The sequence below is a fragment of the Microcaecilia unicolor genome, chromosome 7, assembly GCF_901765095.1.
Source record: "Microcaecilia unicolor chromosome 7, aMicUni1.1, whole genome shotgun sequence".
NCBI classification, from domain to species: domain Eukaryota; kingdom Metazoa; phylum Chordata; class Amphibia; order Gymnophiona; family Siphonopidae; genus Microcaecilia; species Microcaecilia unicolor.
The window spans coordinates 143,627,401-143,649,387 of NC_044037.1; the positions used below are offsets into that span (position 1 = coordinate 143,627,401).

Consider the following 21,987-nt stretch of genomic DNA (forward strand, 5'->3'; position numbering starts at 1 on the left):
CATCATTAGGTTGAATAAAATGGGAGAGAGTGGTGAACCTTGTGGGACTCCACATTCCGTTTTCCAGGAAGCGATTTCCGAATTTGCCTTGACATGGTATGATCTGGTGGTTAGGAATCCTTTAAATCAGGAGAGTGTTTTCCCCCCAATTCCTACCTTGTCTAGTATTCTTAGAAGAATTTGGTGGTCCACCATGTCGAAGGCGCTCGACATATCAAACTGGAGTAATAGGATGTTGTTGCCTCTTGCGATTTCCTGTTTGAATTTGGCCAGTAATGTGATTAGGACCATTTCATTACTGTGGTTTGCTCTAAAGCCTGATTGAGATTCATGTAGTATTGAGAAGCTATTGATGTAGTCCATTAGTTGTTTGGCTATTATACCTTTCATTATCTTGGTCGTTAATTGTATTGATGCAACTGGTCTGTAGTTTGAAGTATCATTGTTTTTTTTTCTTGGGGTCTTTTGGGATAGGTGTAAGTAGGATGTTTCCTTTTTCCATTGGGAATTTTCCTTTGCCAAACATGGTTAAGGTGGGATGTGAGGTCTTCAATATATTGGTTGGGGGGTGTTTTCATAATATAGTTAGGGCATGTGTCTAGTGGGCAGTGGGCTGAGGAGAACTTTTTTATTGTTAGGGCTACTGTCTCAGTGGAGAGGTGAGTGAAGTTTGTCCAGGTCTGGTCCGCTGGTGTTTCTCCTGGGTGTGGGTCGTTCATCTAAAAAGGTGTCTAGTTTGGTGGTCTCATGCGGCAGTTTTTTGCGTAGGTTGATGATTTTTTTTCCTCAAAGTATTTGTCTAGGTCGTCTGCAGGTGGGAGATCTTCGTTTATTTTGATGTCACTGATTTGGTGTCTATTAGTTGGTTCACTAGTTTGAATAGTTTCTTCGAGTCTTTATAGTCTGGGCCTATTTGGTCTTTAAAGAATTTCCTTTTGGCCTGTCGTATTTTGTGTTTGCACCTTTTTTGGGTTTCCTTCTATGTGGATTTCGCTTTGTCATTTTTATTTTTTATCCATGAATGGTCTTGTCTTGTGCATTGTGCTTTTAGTTCTTTCAGTTCTTCATTGAACCATGGGGCTATGTTCCGTTTTTGTGTGGTTTTGGTTCGTATGGGTGCTATTTCATCTAGAGTCATGGTACATCTCTTGTCTCATTCTGTTATATACTCACTAGCCGTTAAGCCCGTTAAAACGGGTGAGTATTGGTATGGGGGTTTTCCAGGGCCCCCTCCCCTCGCTGCTGCAGGACCCCTTCCCCCCACCTCACCACTGCAAGGCCCCCTGCTCTCCCTCCTTCCCTGCCAGCTCCAAGGCCCCCCTCCATCCCTCCCTCCCAGCTCCAAGGCCCCCTGCCCTCCCTCCCAATTCCAAGGCCCTATTCCCTCCCAGCTCCAAGGGCCCCCCTCCGTCCCTCCCCAGCTTCAAGGCCCCCTGCCTGCCCTCCCAGTTCCAAGGCCCCATGCCCTCCCAGCTCCAAGGGCCCCCCTCCGTCCCTCCCAGCCAGCTCGAAGGCCCCCTTCTGTCCCTCCCTCCCAGCTCCAAGGCCCCCCTCCTTCCCTGCCAGCTGCAAGGCCCTCTGTCCCTCTCCCTCCCAGCTCCAAGGCCCCCCTCCTTCTGATACCTCCCATGTCCATCATTTCTCTTGCCCTCCGCCCCCCCAAGGTCGCCGCTGCCCCTCCCCCCCGAGGGCGCCGCTACCAGTCCCTCCCCCCCCGGAGTCGCCGCCTCCCCCTCCACCTGGCCCTCTCCGCCCTCGTGTGACATAACGTCGGCGAGGGCGGGACACAGGCAGGGAAGGAAGGCAAACGGGAGCTCAGCTGATCTGCCCTGCTGCGTTTTCGGCGATGTAAGTTCAATAGCGAAGAGAGGGCCCGGGCTGGGTGGAAGGGGGGCGTTGGCGGCGGCGACTCCGGGTGGGGGGAGCGGTAGCAGCGACCTCGAGGGGGGAGCGGTACCCTCCCTCCCCTTCGCGCAGTTTCCCTCTCTGTCCCGCCCTCGTCATCACATATTGACGCGGGGGCGGGACAGAGAGGGAAGTCTCTACTGCGCATTTGCGGGTGAGTATGGTCACTCACATTTTATACGTTTGATTGGAGTTAGTGGGTGTTGACCATTGGTTTTCGTATAGTGATTGCCAGAATCCCTCTTGATTTGTATGTGGTGCGGCTTTGTGTGTGGCGAGTTACCAACTTCTTTCAGTGGAGGATCATGTTTTGTTGTGCTGCGTGTGTTTGCATGCTACTCTCAGAAATAGAAAGAATCGGACTGGACCAGGGGCGTAGCCAGACACCCAATTTTGGGTGGGCCTGGGCCCAAGATGGGTGGGCAGAAGAACTCCGCCTTGTCCCACAAGTGTTATGGTCTCGCCCTCTCTCGCCTGCATGCCATATGGTCTCTCAAACATCCCCCGCCCCCGCATACCTTTTAAATAGTAGATTTTCATTGGCAGTGAGCAACAGGTAGTACACACTGCTCATGTTGGCCTCACAGCATGTATGAGTTGCTGCTCGCTGCAGGTGAAGATCTGCTATTTACAAGGTATGCAGTTGTTGAGAGTTTTCACCTGGTAGGGCTTGGGATACCTGCCAGCCACATAAGTACATAAGTAATGCCATACTGGGAAAAGACCAAGGGTCCATCGAGCCCAGCATCTTGTCCACGACAGCGGCCAATCCAGGCCAAGGGCACCTGGCAAGCTTCCCAAACGTACAAACATTCTATACATGTTATTCCTTTTTAAACTCTGCTAAGCTAACCGCCTTCACCACATTTTCCGGCAATGAATTCCAGAGTTTAATTACACGTTGGGTGAAGAAAAATTTTCTCCGATTTGTTTTAAATTTACTACACTGTAGTTTAATCGCATGCCCCCTAGTCCTAGTATTTTTGGAAAGCGTGAACAGACGCTTCACATCCACCTGTTCCACTCCACTCATTATTTTATATACCTCTATCATGTCTCCCCTCAGCCGTCTCTTCTCCAAGCTGAATAGCCCTAGCCTCCTTAGTCTTTCTTCATAGGGAAGTCGTCCCATCCCCGTTATCATTTTAGTCGCCCTTCCAATTCTACTATATCTTTCTTGAGATGCGGCGACCAGAATTGAACACAATACTCAAGGTGCGGTCGCACTATGGAGCGATACAACGGCATTATAACATCCTGACACCTGTTTTCCATACCTTTCCTAATAATACCCAACATTCTATTCGCTTTCCTAGCTGCAGCAGCACACTGAGCAGAAGGTTTCAGTGTGTTATCGACGACGACACCCAGATCCCTTTCTTGGTCCGTAACTCCTAACGTGGAACCTTGCATGACGTAGCTATAATTCGGGTTCTTTTTTCCCACATGCATCACCTTGCACTTGCTCACATTAAACGTCATCTGCCATTTAGCCGCCCAGTCTCCCAGTCTCGTAAGGTCCTCTTGTAATTTTTCACAATCCTGTCGCGAGTTAATGACTTTGAATAACTTTGTGTCATCAACAAATTTAATTACCTCGCTAGTTACTCCCATCTCTAAATCATTTATAAATATATTAAAAAGCAGCGGTCCTAGCACAGACCCCTGAGGAACCCCACTAACTACCCTTCTCCATTGTGAATACTGCCCATTTAACCCCACTCTCTGTTTCCTATCCGTCAACCAGTTTTTAATCCACGATAGGACATTTTTTCCTATCCCATGACCCTCCAATTTCCTCTGTAGCCTTTCATGAGGTACCTTGTCAAACGCCTTTTGAAAATCCAGATACACAATATCTACCGGCTCCCCTTAGTCCACATGTTTGTTTACTCCTTCAAAGAATTGAAGTAAATTGGTCAGGCAATTGGTCATAGATGTGTTGCTACTGAGTGAGCCTGAGCTCAAAGTGGGTGGGCCTGGGCCCACCCTTGGCTACGCCACTGGACTGGACTCAGAGAGAAAAAGAAAGGAATGTTTATTACTCACTTGTACAGAAAATAAGGAAATAACAGTGGCTCCGAGCATCAGCAGTTTTACAGGGTATGATGCATAGAAACTGTCATGTAGTGGTAACAAAATAGAAAGGAATAACGTTCGCAAGGCTGAGAAAGGAAAGAAAGAATGAGATTTTTAGCTGCAAAGATTTAGTACTTACGGGGGGGGGGGGGGGGGAGTATACCTCCCCCCCCCCCTGGGAAATAGGCTCTGGCAAGGTTATAAAACTCTAACTTGTCCAGGAGGTGTATTCCAAGGTTCTTTGCATGTACTGTACTTTTATAGTGCCTCTCTTAGCCACGACCACTGTTGTGCGCCAATCATGAGGGCTGGACATACACAGTACACCCCTGCACTATGTCATTGCCATAACTTTACTCTGTAAGTTATCCCTGTAACTATTTGTACCAAGCAGTTGAATTGCCCTGGCAACGGGGGGCCTTATCAGGGTTGTAAGCCTTCCCTGTGCTGATGTCAACTGAAACTAACAACAGCAAACAAAGAAAGCAGAACTGAGACAAAAAGTATTATGCCTGAAAATTCTAGAACAGTTTAGTTTGAAATGGTCAGACCAGGGGGTCTCTGACCATTTGTGGTTTGTTGTAGAAAAGATTTGCTCTGGCATGAATCTATATGCTAGCAGGTCTAGAGTGTGACCTTTTACGTGTGTTGGGTGCACCTGTGGCCATTGGAAATCCCACAGTTGAATTCAGTGGTAGACATTGAATCCAACTTGTTCAAAGGATTCCCATTTAGGCTCCAGTATTAGCATTGTGTACTCCCCAAATTGGAGAGCTCATCTTGGTCTTGGCAATACACAGAACTGCTCATCAAGAAATGAGAATTGTCTTTACGTGTTATTCTCTTTAGGAGTTTATATACCACCTTTGCGACCAGTCACTCCTGAAATAGACAATCAGGTGGCAATGTTTTATGTGAAAAAAAGAGGGACATAAATCCCTTAACTATGTCAAGATGATGCAGGAATTACCACTATTGTTAGCAGAATCTATGGTACTTCAGGAGTCAAATACCACACACCAGAATGAGAGAGAAATCTTCTTTATTTGCCAGCAAACAAAGTAGGACATCAGCGCTAGCCCTCTCCTTCTCTTCAGCTCTCTGTGTCTTGTGTCTCTGTGTCTTGGCTCCTTCTCTCTCTCTCTGTCTCTAACGTAAGCTGCTTCTGTTCTCATTTATATATGGTCCTAAACCCCTCTAGCCCCCCTTTCTCACCAGATGGTAAGGAATAGATTGATTACCCTGTCTTGAACTAATTATCTCTACACATTACTTACAATATCAGTTACATAGGTTTCAGATATTTCCTAAACTGACCTACGACCTGGGGCCTCTCAAACTAGACAATGCGGCACCTATCTCCTGCATTTTATTATTATTAAATTCTCAGATTCCCAGTTAACTTCACAACTTAAAATACTAACTGGACTCTGGCATTCATTAAGGGGCCAGTCCTACACTTAACTATAATCAATCAAGGAAAAGAGTTGACTTTTCCTGACCTCTTTCACCTTTTGCTTCATACACAGAACTAGCTAGGACTGTGGATAATTCAAACCAGATGACCTCTTAAACTGTAGAAAATCTCACTTGAAAGTCAGACACTGAATTGAAAAGATATTTACAGGGAGAAATAGAACTTATTAATTAAAAGAAAGTATTAAAAATTAAACAGAATAAAACATATTTTAAAATAAGCAGAAATCAGAATTCCTTATAAGACAGAATCTAAATTATCAAGAAATTATTTAAATCTAAACTATCTCCTTCTCTCTAAACAGCATTCAGCCTAATCTTTTAAAACTGCCTGCTTGCTGATCCCCTCGAGACTGTCCAGTATGCCTTGCTTAGAATGGCATCCAGATGTGGTTTATTATTATGCCTATAACAATCCGTCACTCAAAAAAAGGACAAAGAAAGTTTTATTTCTCACTGACCTTTCTAACCTCTAGTCTAGCAAAAGCTAGACATTTGAGTAATTAAAACCAGATGGCATTCTACCACTTATAGGACTGAACCAAAGTTAAACAGAATTAGCAAATTAATATGATTTCTCTGTCCAGGCTGCCTCAAAGAAGCAGTACAAATACAGGATTTTGTGAATCTCAGCAGCTTATCTATGCAGACTACTTGCTTTCTCAGAAAGAAAAAAAACAGTTGACAGGATTTAATGAGCAAAATTATGTGCTTATCAATTTTCATGTGGCTGTGACCCCCCCACTATGCAGGATAATGGCATGTTTCTTAAAAGTACATAGGTGTTGAGGTTGCCTCCTGTTTAATATGTGATATTAGTTTGTTCTAATTATTTGTAGCTTCTGGATAAATTGATACAGCTCTTGATTACTGTAATCTGTCCTTGAACTGAATAGGTATAGGCAGAATACAAGAATTGACATAATAATAAAATAGAATTGTGTGGAAATTTTATGTTGTAAAAATATAGACCAAATCCAAACAGACTAAATCTCCCATTAATTCTTAGGTCTTCGACATTTCTCAGAGCTAGATGTATATTACTTGGATAGGACAACTGGTGACGGAGCAATTTTAGACCCCAAGTTCAGTGGCAGCTGCAGCCTGGAGAAGTTTTACAACAGTCCCAAGAGTGTGGATGGGAACTCATACCGTTTACAGTTCTGGATGTTCACTCAGCGGATGCTGCAGTACTCAGACGCTCTGGAGCACCTACTGTCTACAGGTTTGTTGTATGATGTGTATGCTATTGATTGTGTGGTGAAATTAGCTCTGGTTTATAATCCATGTAACTGCAAATGATTTTTCAATAAGATAAGTGAGTCCTTTTTTTAAATTATAGTTTTATGTTAGCAGAGTTGGAATCAGTGAACAAATACCAGCTTCCTGCTTCATGGCAGTTACTCTTATTTCTACAATGTTACCAGGAGCGTAGCTACCATTGAGTGAGCCCAGCAAAATGCCCAGGGCCTCCTAATGGTAGGGGGCCACCTGCTGTTGCTTGCCCCCGATCCCGGCATTTTTCCTTCCCTCTCCCCGTGGGTCACTTCTTGTGGATAAGACATGGCAGTGGTTGGACGCAGTCTACTTTGCTGCCAGCCGGCTGCCACGGGTTTCAAGGGCTAAGGTGGGGGAGCTAAAGATGCCAGGACCCTTGGGGGGGAGGGGTGATATCAGTGGCAGTGGGGGGAGAAAGGAGGATATATGCTAGGACCTGTTACAGGAGGAGGGGTAGAAGGGGAGAGATTCCAGGACCTACCCCCGTAGGGGGGCTGGAGAGATGAGGGATTACACATACCAGATCACGGGGGAGGGGGAGAAGGGGGATAGATACCAGGACGGAGGGAATTGAGGTAGAAGGAAGAGAAAGAGACCTGGGGAAGAAAAGGTGAGTGATGATGATGGACCCAAGGAGCTGAGGGAAGGGGATAGGGAGATGGAGAGAGTGAGACTGGAAAAGGGGGCAAGTGATGGATGCTGGACCCCCAGGGTAAGCGGAGGAAAAAGAGTTCCTGAAGTTGGAGATACACTAGACCAGTGGAGGGAGAAAGTGATGGCAGACTGTGGGGATGGGGGGGGGGGGGGGGGGGGAAGGGAGAAATCCTAGGCCTGGAGTGGGGGTTGTGGAAGGATGGGAAGAAAGGCAACAAGCCGGATAAGCAGAGAGAAAGGGACACATGAATGCTGGGTATGGAGGATCATAAAGTAGAGACATGGGGAAGGATAAGGACACTTGAGAGGGTAGGTGCTGAACCTGGATGGGGATAAGGACAGAAACACGGGGGTAGATGCTGGGATAGGGATCCAGAGGAAAGATGGATATTAGGAATAAAGAGAGGAGAAATGTGAAAAGGACACAAGATCCTGAAAAGAGGTTTAAGAAGAAAAAAAGAGAAAAGCAGAAGAGTGAGGAGACAAAAGGTATAAAAAAAAAGTATTGTTTCCTGAATTTATTAATTGTAATATGTTAGCTTTGAGAAACGTGCATCTGATATTTTGCATTTTAGTTTCTATTTGTGTGACAGGTTTTCTGGATTATGTTTGCTTTTTGCAAGGTTTGTACACTGGAGAGCCAGTGGCGTAGCCAGACAGCCAATTTTGGGTGGGCCTGAACCCAAAGTGGGCGGGCACAAAATTTTCTCTCTAACCCCCTCCCCCAGCATTTCCCAACTCAAAAGATAAATACTTTAGCTGATGAAGATCCCCAAGCTCTGTCACCTGAAAACTTCCAACAAAGATGGCCAGAATTTACTTTTACCAAGCTTGGTCGGAAGCAACAACTCCTTGAGCCACCGATAGCGGCACCCCATGCATGCTTAGTTTTCAGTGGCTCAAGGATGCTGCCCCCATCTGAAGCTCAGCAGAAGGGATTTCTGGCCACGTTCAGTGGAGGTCCTCAGCTAGCAGGGCTTGGGGATCCCCACCAGCTACAGCAAGGGTCAGGGCTGCTGTTAGCCATGCTTGTGCCCAGGGCAGAAAATAAAGAAGCCCTCTCCTCTTTAATCTCCCCATCTGCCCTTACAGTCTCACAATGACAGACCATCACCAAATACAGAACAAGGGATTACAAATTAGAAATAAAAATATGTAGACAAAAATTGAACTGAGAACCTCAACATTTAGTGCAACACTGGAGAAATAAAAACAAAAATGCATTTCCTTTTCTACTGAACATATTCCATTTAAAACATTCAAAATAAAATTCCATATCATCAAGCTGATCAATCCATAGACTGGTGGGTTGTGTCCATCTACCAGCAGGTGGAGATAGAGAGCAAACTTTTGCCTCCCTATATGTGGTCATGTGCTGCCGGAAACTCCTCAGTATGTTCTCTATCTCAGCAGGTGGTGGTCACACACAGCAGCAGCTCTGGCTAGGCCTCCAAGCCTAATCCTTAGGTTTTGTTGAGGCCTGGGGTTGAGGGCTCTTTTGAGCAAGTGCAAACCTGGTGGTGCCAGGTCCCTCCTTTTCTCCCCCCTCCCGCTGGCTCCGTTTAAAAAAAAAAAAATTTTAAACGTCTTTAAAGGCGTTTAATTCGACGTTTCTTTAAACGTTCATTGCAGCTACTCACTGGGACACCAGTTCGTTACAGCTCGGAGCGGCAAGCAGGTAATTTTACCTTTTTATAGCGGGCAGGGGGTTCCCCGATTCTTCTCCTCGTGGCAATGGCGTCGGAGGGCGAGGGCGCAAAGGGTCGCTCCCCGGATCGCTGGAGCGCTTCTAGAGGGGATGCGGGGGTTTTACAACCTGATTCGCCCTTGATGGGTGACAGTTTAGTGACCGATGAATGTCCCGGTCGTTCCTCCGGCGTGGCGGTTTTTTCCCGCCATAATCGCCCATCCCCCGCTCCTCGCCTCCGCCATCTTGGCCGGCCACGCGACTCGGACGGCTTCTTCGTGGGCCGCCCTTGAGGTTGGAGTCTCAACCTGGTGCTAAGAGCATTGCAGAAGCCGCCTTTGGAACCCTTGTCGAGGGCATCTCTGAAAGACCTGACGTTGAAAGCAGTCTTTTTGGTGGCTATCACTTCAGCCAGAAGAGTTTCCGAGCTCCAGGCGCTCTCATGTCGAGAGCCTTTTCTGCAGTTCACTGAGGCAGGAGTGACTATTCGCACAGTGCCTTCCTTCCTGCTCGAGATTGGTTCTCGCTTCCATGTGAATCAGCAGCTCTGTCTCCCTTCCTTTCGTAGGGAGGACTACCCAGAGGAGTACTCCGCTCTTGAATATCTGGATGTGAGACGAGTCATCATCAGATACTTGGAAGTGACCAATGATTTCCGGAAATCGGATCATCTGTTTGTCCTGTTTGCAGGTCCTCGTAAGGGTCTGCAGGCTGCTAAGCCTACAGTGGCAAGATGGGTCAAGGAAGCCATTGCAGCGGCTTATGTGGCCGCGGGGAAGGTGCCGCCTATCCAGCTGAAGGCTCACTCCACGAGAGCTCAGGCGGCCTCGATGGCAGAGGCCGGATCCGTCTCCTTGGAAGAGATATGCAAGGCGGCAACATGGGCTTCGGCTCATACATTCTCCAAGCATTACCGTTTGACTGTGGCTGCACGGGCGGAGGCCCGGTTTGGAGCTTCAGTGTTGAGGTCAGGGATTTCTATGTCCCGCCCTGGGTGAGTACTGCTTCGGTACATCCCACCAGTCTATGGATTGATCAGCTTGATGATATGGAAGGTAAAATTATGTATAATCATACCTGATAATTTTCTTTCCATTAATCATAGCTGATCAATCCATAGCCCCTCCCAGATATCTGTACTGTTTATATTCTGGTTGAATTTTAGGTTCAAGTTTAGCCTTCAGTTACTTCAGGAGGACTTCGTGTTCAAGTTCTTCTTTCACTTGGATTCTTCAAGAGTTGAGACGAGTTTGTGTTACAGTGAGCTGCTGCATTCCTCTCCCCTCCATTTTACGGGGCTGGATTGAGACATAAATTCTGCCGGCACTCCCTCCCGCTTCGTGCGGCTGTAGGGCAGCTTTGTACCCCTCCCGCTTCGGCGGTGTTAGGGTCAGTCAGCTCCTCCCGCGGTTGCGGTTGCAGGATAAGCCAGATCCCCCCGCATCGGCGGGTGTGGTGTCCCTCCCCCGCTCCGCGGGGATGAGCTGGACGGATTCCCCTTCCCCACTTGTGTGGGGATGAGCTGGGTTAATTCCCCTCCCCCGTTTCGGCGGTGGTGAGCTGGGCAGAGTGTCCCTTCGTGGGTGTAATTCTCTAAGTGCTGAGTCCTGCGGATGGAGCTTTGATATCGACATACTGAGGAGTTTCCGGCAGCACATGACCACATATAGGGAGGCAAAAGTTTGCTCTCTATCTCCACCTGCTGGTAGATGGACACAACCCACCAGTCTATGGATTGATCAGCTATGATTAATGGAAAGAAAATTATCAGGTATGATTATACATAATTTTACCTTATTTTTCTACCTTTTGTTGTCTGGACATTTTATTTTTCTATCATGTTGGTTTCAGTTTCTCCTTCCCACTTTCCCGTCGTCTTCTGCTAATTCTTCAAGCAACTGTTGTTCATTTGTCTTTTCTCTCCTCTCGTTCCATTTCCTCACTACAACTGCTTCTGAAATATTGATCTTTCCATTTTAGCTCTTTCCTTTCTGTATTTTGTTCTTTTCTGCCTCTGTCTACTCAGATTTAACCCTCTTTCTAAACTTTTTCCTCCTTTTTACTTTTCAGATATCTATCAAATTTTCATCTCCTTTCACCCACTAGCTCACCCATATCCAAACTCATTCCTTCCCAGCCTTCCATTCCCTTCCATCCTCAATCTACGCACCATTACCATATTTCTACCACCTGTAATCACTATCCTCTCATTCATTTTATTACCATCTCCCCTCTCTCTTTATCCTCTCTTCACTCTCATAGCCTGACATCTCCCTTTTACCCCCTCCCCCTCCCTCCATTGTCCTGCATTTCTCTCTCTTACCCATTGTCCAGCATATCTCCCTTCTGCCCCTGGATCCAATATCTCCCTCTTTCCCCTCTCTTGTGCAGCATCTCTCCTTTCCTTTGCTCCACCTCTATATCCAACATCTCTCCCATATTGTCCACTATCTCTTTCTTTCTCCGAGGACAAGCAGGCTGCTTGTTCTCACTGATGGGTTGACGTCCTCGGCAGCCCCCTCCATCGGAAAGTTTACTAGCAAAGACCTTTGCTAGTCCTCGCGCGCCCATGCGCACTGCGCATGCGCGGCCGTCTTCCCGCCCGAAACCGGCTCGAGCCGGCCAGTCTTCTTTCGTCCGCGCTCGGTACGGTCGTGTTACGCCGTTCGTGCCCCAGAGAGTCGACCTCGCGCGTCCTTTTCGACGTGTTTTTTCCTTGTTTTTCTAACAAAAAGTTCGGGAAGCGCTCCGGAAGTGTTCCGGAAGACCCTTTCGGGTTTTCTGCCCTTCCCGTAATTTCTCAGTTTTTGCCCCGTAAGTTTTCTTTCGTCGTCGGGGTAGGCCTCTTTTGGCCTCGGTCGAGATTTTTCTCCCTCTAAATTTTGGTGCTTCAATTTTCGCCATTTCGGCTTTTGATTTCGCCGGCGTGATTTTTCCGCCCATGACATCGAAGCCTTCCAGCGGCTTCAAGAAGTGCACCCAGTGCGCCCGGGTAATCTCGCTCACTGATAAGCACTCTGCGTGTCTTCAGTGTCTAGGGGCCCAGCACCGCCCTCAGAACTGCAGTCTGTGTTCCCTGTTACAAAGGCGGACTCAGGTAGCGAGATTAGCCCAGTGGAACGTTTTGTTCTCGGGCTCTTCGTCGACATCGGCACCGGAGGCATCGAGTGCATCGACGTCGTCAGCATCCGGACCATCTTCCTTGGCTGCCGCTCCATCGACTGCATCGAGGCATCGGACCTCTGCATCGGCGCCGAGGCATCGGGCGACTGTATCGACGTCGGTGGTACCGAGACTTCGTCTGCTGATGTCGTCGGACGGAGGTGCATCGTCAGGAGTGCAGGTGAGGGCTGTCCATTCCCCTGCTGGTGGCGGTGAGCCTTCGGGTGGGTCTCCTCCTACCCTGAGGGCTCCTGCGGTACAGCCCCCCCGGGATCGACCCTCTTCGGTCTCGGCCCCGAGGAAGCGACGGATGGATTCTACGTCCTCCTCGTCGGTGCCGGGGAGCTCCGGTGACATGCTTCGGAAGAAGTCGAAGAAGCATCGACACCGGTCTCCTCCCCGTGTCGGCACCGAGAGCTCTGGGTCGCCGAGGGATTCGGCACCCAGCAGGCATCGGCACCGAGAGGACCGCTCACCCTCTGTTCAGGAGGTGTCGATGCGCTCCACTCTGGACAGCCCGGAACAGCCTCCTCGCCCGGAACAGGTTCTGACGTCGACGCCTGCATCGACCTCTCAGCCTTTTTCTGCAGCCACTCTAAACGAGAGCCTCCGGGCCGTTCTCCCAGAGATTCTGGGAGAGCTGTTGCGCCCTACCCCTCCGGTACCGGCGGTGCTTGCGCCTCCGGTACCGTCGAGCGTGGCGCCGGCTGGCCCATCGCCCAGGTTGAGGTCTCCGACGTCGGTACCGCGTGCGGTGCCGACCGCGGCCACCTCCCAGGAAGGCTCCCCGACTACGTCGGCGGAGGGAGCTTCGCCGATGCGGGCGAGGGAGTCTACCTCTCGACGCCCCCACCATGGACGGGGTTCCACCGAGTCGAGCAGGGCGAGGTTGCAGACACAGGTTCGTGAACTTGTGTCTGACACCGAGGGTGAGGCCTCGTGGGAGGAAGAGGAAGATCCCAGATATTTCTCTGACGAGGAGTCTGAGGGTCTTCCTTCTGATCCCACTCCCTCTCCTGAGAGACAGCTTTCTCCTCCCGAGAGTCTGTCTTTTGCTTCCTTTGTCCGGGAGATGTCTACGGCCATCCCCTTCCCGGTGGTTGTGGAGGACGAGCCCAGGGCTGAAATGTTTGAGCTCCTGGACTATCCTTCTCCACCTAAGGAAGCGTCCACTGTTCCCTTGCACCATGTCCTAAAAAAGACATTGCTTGCGAACTGGACCAAGCCACTAAGTAATCCCCACATCCCCAAGAAGATCGAGTCCCAGTACCGGATCCATGGGGACCCAGAGCTGATGCGCACTCAGTTGCCTCATGACTCTGGAGTTGTGGATCTGGCCCTAAAGAAGGCTAAGAGTTCTAGGGAGCATGCTTCGGCGCCCCCGGGCAAAGACCCTAGAACCTTAGACTCCTTTGGGAGGAAGGCCTACCATTCTTCTATGCTCGTGGCCAAGATCCAGTCTTACCAGCTCTACACGAGCATACACATGCGGAACAATGTGCGGCAGTTGGCGGGCTTGGTTGATGCTCTTCCCCCTGAGCAAGCCAAGCCTTTTCAGGAGGTGGTCAGGCAGCTGAAGGCGTGCAGAAAATTCCTGGCCAGAGGAGTTTATGACACTTTTGATGTTGCGTCCAGGGCCGCTGCTCAAGGTGTGGTGATGCGCAGGCTCTCATGGCTGCGTGCCGCCGACCTGGAGAATAGACTCCAGCAGCGGATTGCGGACTCGCCTTGCCGTGCGGACAACATTTTTGGAGAAAAAGTCGAGCAGGTGGTAGAGTCTCTCCACCAGCGGGACACCGCATTCGACAAGTTCTCCCGCCGGCAGCCTTCAGCCTCTACCTCTACAGGTAGAAGATTTTTCGGGGGAAGGAAGACTGGTCCGTATGCTTCTGGTAAGCGTAGGTACAATCCTCCTTCCCGACAGCCTGCGGCCCAGGCTAAGCCCCAGCGCGCTCGCTCTCGTCAGCAGCGTGCGCCTCAGCAAGGCCCCGCGGCTCCCCAGCAAAAGCAAGGGGCGAGCTTTTGACTGGCTCCAGCAGAGCATAGCCGACATCCAAGTGTCAGTGCCGGGCGACCTGCCGGTCGGGGGGAGGTTGAAAGCTTTTCACCAAAGGTGGCCTCTCATAACCTCCGATCAGTGGGTTCTGCAAATAGTCCGGCAAGGATACACCCTCAATTTGGCCTCAAAACCTCCAAATTGCCCACCGGGAGCTCAGTCTTACAGCTTCCAGCACAAGCAGGTACTTGCAGAGGAACTCTGCGCCCTTCTCAGCGCCAATGCGGTCGAGCCCGTGCCATCCGGGCAAGAAGGGCTGGGATTCTATTCCAGGTACTTCCTTGTGGAAAAGAAAACAGGGGGGATGCGTCCCATCCTAGACCTAAGGGCCCTGAACAAATATCTCGTAAAAGAAAAGTTCAGGATGCTTTCCCTGGGCACCCTTCTCCCCATGATTCAGCAAAACGACTGGCTATGCTCTCTGGACTTGAAGGATGCCTACACACACATCCCGATACTGCCAGCTCACAGACAGTATCTGCGATTTCAGTTGGGCACACGCCACTTCCAGTACTGTGTGCTACCCTTTGGGCTCGCCTCTGCGCCCAGGGTGTTCACAAAGTGCCTAGCTGTGGTAGCAGCGGCACTTCGCAGGCTGGGGGTGCACGTGTTCCCATATCTCGACGATTGGCTGGTGAAGAACACATCCGAGGCAGGAGCCCTGCAGTCCATGCAGATGACTATTCGCCTACTGGAGCTACTGGGGTTTGTGATAAATTATCCAAAGTCCCACCTTCTCCCAGTGCAGAGACTCGAATTCATAGGAGCTCTGCTGGATTCTCGGATGGCTCGCGCCTATCTCCCAGAGACGAGAGCCAACAACTTGTTGTCTCTCGTCTCGCGGGTGCGAGCGTCCCAGCAGATCACAGCTCGGCAGATGTTGAGATTGCTGGGCCACATGGCCTCCACAGTTCATGTGACTCCCATGGCCCGCCTTCACATGAGATCTGCTCAATGGACCCTAGCCTCCCAGTGGTATCAGGCCGCTGGGGGTCTAGAGGACGTGATCCACCTGTCCACGAGTTTTCTCAAATCCCTGTATTGGTGGACGATTTGCTCCAATTTGACTCTGGGACGTCCCTTCTAATTTCCTCAGCCACAAAAAGTGCTGACCACGGATGCGTCCCTCCTGGGATGGGGAGCTCATGTCGATGGGCTTCACACCCAAGGAAGCTGGTCCCTCCAGGAACGCGATCTGCAGATCAATCTTCTGGAGTTACGAGCGATCTGGAACGCTCTGAAGGCTTTCAGAGATCGGCTGTCCCACCAAATTATCCAAATTCAGACAGACAACCAGGTTGCCATGTATTATGTCAACAAGCAGGGGGGCACCGGATCTCGCCCCCTGTGTCAGGAAGCCGTCAGCATGTGGCTCTGGGCTCGCCGTCACGGCATGGTGCTCCAAGCCACATATCTGGCAGGCGTAAACAACAGTCTGGCCGACAGGTTGAGCAGGATTATGCAACCTCACGAGTGGTCGCTCAATTCCCGTGTGGTACGACAGATCTTCCAGGTGTGGGGCACCCCCTTGGTAGATCTCTTCGCATCTCGAGTGAACCACAAAGTCCCTCAGTTCTGTTCCAGGCTTCAGGCCCACGGCAGACTGGCATCGGATGCCTTCCTCCTGGACTGGGGGGAGGGTCTGCTGTATGCTTATCCTCCCATACCTCTGGTGGGGAAGACTTTGTTGAAACTCAAGCAAGACCGAGGCACCATGATTCTGGTTGCTCCTTTTTGGCCGCGTCAGATCTGGTTCCCTCTTCTTCTGGAGTTGTCCTCCGAAGAACCGTGGAGATTGGAGTGTTTTCCGACCCTCATCACACAGGACGAAGGGGCGCTTCTGCATCCCAACCTCCAGTCGCTGGCTCTTACGGCCTGGATGTTGAGGGCGTAGACTTTGCCTCTTTGGGTCTGTCAGAGGGTGTCTCCCGCATCTTGCTTGCTTCCAGGAAAGATTCCACTAAGAGAAGTTACTTCTTTCATTGGAGGAGGTTTGCCGTCTGGTGTGACAGCAAGGCCCTAGATCCTCGCTCTTGTCCTACACAGACCCTGCTTGAATACCTTCTGCACTTGTCTGAGTCTGGTCTCAAGACCAACTCTGTAAGAGTTCACCTTAGCGCAATCAGTGCATACCATTACCGTGTGGAAGGTAAGCCGATCTCAGGACAGCCTTTAGTTGTTCGCTTCATGAGAGGTTTGCTTTTGTCAAAGCCCCCTGTCAAGCCTCCTACAGTGTCATGGGATCTCAATGTCGTTCTCACCAGGCTGATGAAACCTCCTTTCGAGCCACTGAATTCCTGCCATCTGAAGTACTTGACTTGGAAGGTCATTTTCTTGGTGGCAGTTACTTCAGCTCGTAGAGTCAGTGAGCTTCAGGCCCTGGTAGCCCAGGCCCCTTACACCAAATTTCATCATAACAGAGTAGTCCTCCGCACTCACCCTAAGTTCCTGCCAAAGGTTGTGTCGGAGTTCCATCTGAACCAGTCAATTGTCTTGCCAACATTCTTTCCCCGTCCTCATTCCTGCCCTGCTGAACGTCAGCTGCACACATTGGACTGCAAGAGAGCATTGGCCTTCTATTTGGAGCGGACACAGCCCCACAGACAGTCCGCCCAATTGTTTGTTTCTTTCGATCCCAATAGGAGGGGAGTGGCTGTAGGGAAACGCACCATATCCAATTGGCTAGCAGATTGCATTTCCTCCACTTACGCCCAGGCGGGGCTGGCTCTTGAGGGTCATGTCACGGCTCATAATGTTAGAGCCATGGCTGCGTCGGTAGCCCACTTGAAGTCAGCCTCCATTGAAGAAATTTGCAAAGCTGCGACGTGGTCATCTGTCCACACATTCACATCTCATTACTGCCTGCAGCAGGATACCCGACGCGACAGTCGGTTCGGGCAGTCAGTTCTTCAGAACCTGTTTGGGCTTTAGGATCCAACTCCACCCCCCGAGGGCCCTGTTTGTTCTGTTCCAGGCTACACTCTCAGTTAGTTGGTAAATTTTTTAGGTCAATCTCAGTTATGTCCTCGCCGTTGCGAGGCCCAATTGACCATGGTTGTTGTTTTGAGTGAGCCTGGGGGCTAGGGATACCCCATCAGTGAGAACAAGCAGCCTGCTTGTCCTCGGAGAAAGCGAATGCTACATACCTGTAGAAGGTATTCTCCGAGGACAGCAGGCTGATTGTTCTCACAAACCCGCCCGCCTCCCCTTTGGAGTTGTGTCTTCCCTTGAAGTGTATTGTCTTGCTACATACTGGACTGACCGGCTCGAGCCGGTTTCGGGCGGGAAGACGGCCGCGCATGCGCAGTGCGCATGGGCGCGCGAGGACTAGCAAAGGTCTTTGCTAGTAAACTTTCCGATGGAGGGGGCTGCCGAGGACGTCAACCCATCAGTGAGAACAATCAGCCTGCTGTCCTCGGAGAATACCTTCTACAGGTATGTAGCATTCGCTTTCTCTCTCTCTCTCTCCCTGCCTTGAGCCCCTGGTCTAACATCTTTTTCTCTCCCCTCCAGCCATGTTCAATATTTCCCTCTCTCATCTCTCACTCCCTTCCCTCCACTGTCATGTCCAACACTTTTTTCCTCTATGGTCCTTTGCCACTCCTCTGCAGCCTTTCCCTTCCTCTCCCCACCATAGCCATATCAAACAATTCTCCCTCTCTTTTCCTCCTGCGTCTCTCCCTTCCCCCATGTCAAACAATTATCTCTCCACCCCACCGTCTCACTCACTCTCTCCACCCCATCTCCTCTCACGGGGCAGGCCCAGGGCAAGGACACTGATGCCCAACCACTAGTTTCTCCTCCTGGCCACTGCTGTAGTGTGGCGGCCTTGAGGAATTGCTGCAAGGCAGCTTTCGTGCCCTTCTTTGCCTCTCTCTCCACCCCTGTGTCCCACCGCGCCTGCAACGGAAATGCTTGTCCTCCCCGCCGGCGCTGCCTCGGTCCCTGCATGCTACCCTGCCTCTGTCCCTGCCTGCATTCTTTTCTTCGATCGTCGCGTCGCCGGCAGCGCTGCCATTCACTCAGGCAGCTCCGCTCCTCTCTGCCGCGTCCATCTGGCCCTACGTAAACAGGAAGTGCGTCAGAAAGAGCCAGATGGACGCGGCAGAGAGGAGCGGAGCTGCCTGAGTGAATGGCAGCGCTGCTGGCGACGCGACGATCGAAGAAAAGAATGCAGGCAGGGACAGAGGCAGGGTAGCGTGCAGGGACCGAGGCAGCGCCGGCGGGGAGGACAAGCATTTTCGTTGCAGCGCACGACACATGCGATGGATATTGGGTGGGCCTAGAGGGAAAGTGGGTGGGCCTGGGCCCGTCCAGGCCCACCCGTGGCTACGCCCCCTGTGGAGAGCCAAAGGGATTCCAAGTCCCCCCCAGTCCTCCCTACCTTGGTTGAGATGGCATTATAGGGGGCCCATCTTAATTTTTTCACCTGGAGCTCTTTCAGTCCTAGCTATACCACTGAATTTTACAGGATGGATACAGCACTGTACAGCTGCACATAGGTCACCATTCCTCCCTCCATGGTGCTTAGACTAGTCAAGATAAAAATCAGAGAAAGGGCTTCAGGAAATCAGTGGTTAAAATCAGCAAGGGTTTTGATGAAAACTAAGGTTTTAAAACTTGACAGAGTTTAGATATGGAGCATGATGCATCAACTCAGTAATACAGGCGTATAGTACAGGAGGTGAAAGCACAGAATTGGAAACTGGCAGTGGGAGAGAAGGGCGGGGTCCTTTTACTAAGCTGCAGTAAGAATTGACCTTAGCACACCCTTACACGGGTCTTTCCTGCACACTAAGGCTATTTCCATATCATCATGCTGATCAATCCATAGACTGGTGGGTTGTGTCCATCTACCAGCAGGTGGAGATAGAGAGCAATCCTTTTGCCTCCCTATATGTGGTCATGTGCTGCCGGAAACTCCTCAGTATGTTCTCTATCTCAGCAGGTGGTGGTCACACACAGCAGCAGCTCTGGCTAGGTCTCCAAGCCTAATTTTTAGGTTTTGTTGAGTACCTGGGGTTGAGGGCTCTTCTTGAGCAAGTGCAAACCTGGTGGCGCCAGGTCCCTCCTTTTCTCCCCCCTCACGCTGGCTCCGTTAAAAAAAAAAAATAAAAAATTTTTGAACGTCCTTAAGGGCGTTTATTTCGACGTTTATTTAAACGTTTATTGCAGCTACTCACTGGGACACCAGGTCGTTACAGCTCGGAGCGAGAAGCAGGTAATTTTTACCTTTTTATAGCGGGCAGGGGGTTCCCCGATCGATCTCCACGTGGCCTATGGCGTCGGAGGGCGAGGGCGTGAAGAATCGCTCCCCGGACCGCGTGTGCGCTTCTAGCGGGGATGCGGGGGTCTTAAAGTCTGACTCGCCCTTGTTGGGTGTCAGTTCGGAGGCCAGTCAGTGTCCTGGGTCTTCCTCCGGTGCGGCGGTTTTTCCCGCCATAAATGCCCATCCCCCGCTGCTCGCCTCCGCCATCTTGGCCGGCCATGTTGCTCGCACGGCTTCTTCTTGGGCCGCCCTTGAGCTGGGAGACGTTAATGCCATGGCCACCCTTGATTTGGGCGACGGCAAAAAAGCTGCTAAAGTTAAACGCCGTTCTTCCCGCGCGGCTCCTTCGCGGAGTGTCGTGCCGGACGCCATCTTGGATGCGCAGCATGTTTCTCCCCCGCTCTTGCGAGCGCCGGTTGAGGGTGCGTCTAGGGCTGTGGCCCAGGCGGCTGAAGTGCACAGTCTGGGGGGTTTCTCCCCCGAGTTTATTTTGCTGCTGCATCAGGCCTTCCTTATGCAGAACACTGCCCCTTCTCCCTTCTCCGATAAAGGGGTTGAGGCCCCCGGAAGTAAACGCCCTCGGGTGGATTCCCAGGCCTTAGAGGACTTTGTCTCCTCTGATGTAGATGAGGGCAGCGTATCTGAGTTCTCCCAACGGTCCTTTGGGGATTCCTTGGAGGAGACGGATTCCCGCTCGGATGGAGCGGATGACCCCTCTGCAGCGCGCATCTTTCGCTCAGAGGATTTGCCCAACCTGTTACTGCAGGCCATGAGCATTTTGAAGATTTCCTCTCCAGAGGACGTCTCTCCCTCAGCCCCTGTTGGCTCCGCCATTATGCTGGGGACGAAGCGCCTGCCTAGAACCTTCCACGTGCATGATGCCATGCACACCTTAATTTCGGCTCAATGGGATGTCCCGGAAGCGAGCCTCAAAGTGGCTAGGGCTATGTCCCGCCTCTATCCTTTGCCTGAAAGTGAACGGGAAGCCTTTCTTTGGCCTACCGTGGGTTCTTTAATCACTGCGGTGACTAAGAAAACGGCGTTGCCGGTGGAAGGTGGCACGGCCCTAAAGGACGCCCAAGACAGAAGATTGGAGGCGGCCTTAAGGTCGTCCTTCGAGGCGGCTGCCTTAAGTTTGCAGGCCTCAGTTTGCGGCTCCTATGTGGCCAGGGCGTGCCTGACGATTGTGCAGCGGGCTTCCCCCTCGGATCCTTCCTTGAGGGCTGATTGACCGGCCCTGGAATCGGGCTTGGCTTATTTGGCAGACTTACTGTATGATGTCTTGAGAGCCTCGGCTAAAGGTATGGCTCAGACAGTCTCTGCGCGGCGGTGGCTTTGGCTGAAACATTGGTCTGCTGACCACGCCTCTAAGTCCCGCCTGGCTAAGTTGCCTTTTAAAGGCAAGCTGCTTTTTGGGGTCGAGCTGGACAAAATTGTGACCGATCTCGGCACGTCTAAGGGCAAGAGGTTACCAGAGGTCAGGGCTCGGGCCAGTGCTTGCCCCGGTAACTCCAGAGGACGGTTTCAGGAAGCCCGTCGGTACCGCCCGGGCAAGTCGGGCTCCTCTGCCCCCTCATCCTTCAAGAGGAACTTCTCCCCCAAGCAGCATTCCTTTCGCAGAGACCGCCGTCCCGGAGGTGCGCCCTCCGGTCCTCCCCCAGGGTCTCGTACCCAATGACGGGGTCCTGGTCCATGGCCCAGTGCAGATTGGAGGACGCCTGTCCTCGTTTCTGGGCGAGTGGACCAGGGTAACTTCAGACGCTTGGGTGCTGGAAGTCATCAGAGACAGCTACAAGCTAGAGTTCTGCCGACCCTTAAGAGACGGGTTTGTACTCTCTCCCTGCAAGTCTCCGGTCAAAGCTGTGGCAGTGCAGCAGACCTTGGACAACCTGATACGCCTGGGTGCGGTCGTTCCGGTGCCAGAAAATCAGCTTGGCAAGGGACGTTACTCCATTTACTTTGTGGTACCAAAGAAAGGAGGTTCTGTCTGGCCTATCCTCGACCTCAAAGGGGTCAATCGGGCCTTGAAAGTTCGGCACTTTCGCATGGAGACTCTCCGCTCTGTTATAGCGGCAGTGAAGGCAGGGGAGTTCCTGGCATCCTTGGACATCAAGGAAGCGTACTTGCATATTCCCATCTGGCCTCCTCATCAACACTTTCTGCGTTTTGCAGTCCTGGGCCGACACTTCCAGTTCAGAGCCCTCCCGTTCGGGTTGGCTACTGCTCCGCGGACCTTCTCCAAAGTAATGGTGGTCATCGCGGCCTTCCTGCGAAAGGAAGGAGTACAAGTCCATCCTTATCTGGACGACTGGTTGATCCGAGCCCCCTCTTATGCAGAGTGCGGCAAAGCTGTGGACCGGGTGATTGCTCTTTTGAGCTCCCTGGGGTGGATCATCAACTGGGAGAAAAGCCAGCTGCACC

General features: G+C 51.2%; 1 protein-coding gene across 1 annotated transcript in view; it reads left to right on the top strand.

Moving 5' to 3' along the window:
* Positions 1-21,987, top strand: part of NDUFA10 (NADH:ubiquinone oxidoreductase subunit A10) — a 492,721-nt gene that overhangs the window by 70,184 nt on the left and 400,550 nt on the right. The window contains exon 3 of the mRNA XM_030209674.1: positions 6,470-6,685. Coding sequence (XP_030065534.1) covers positions 6,470-6,685 — 216 coding nt within the window. The remainder of the gene's footprint in view (positions 1-6,469; positions 6,686-21,987) is intronic.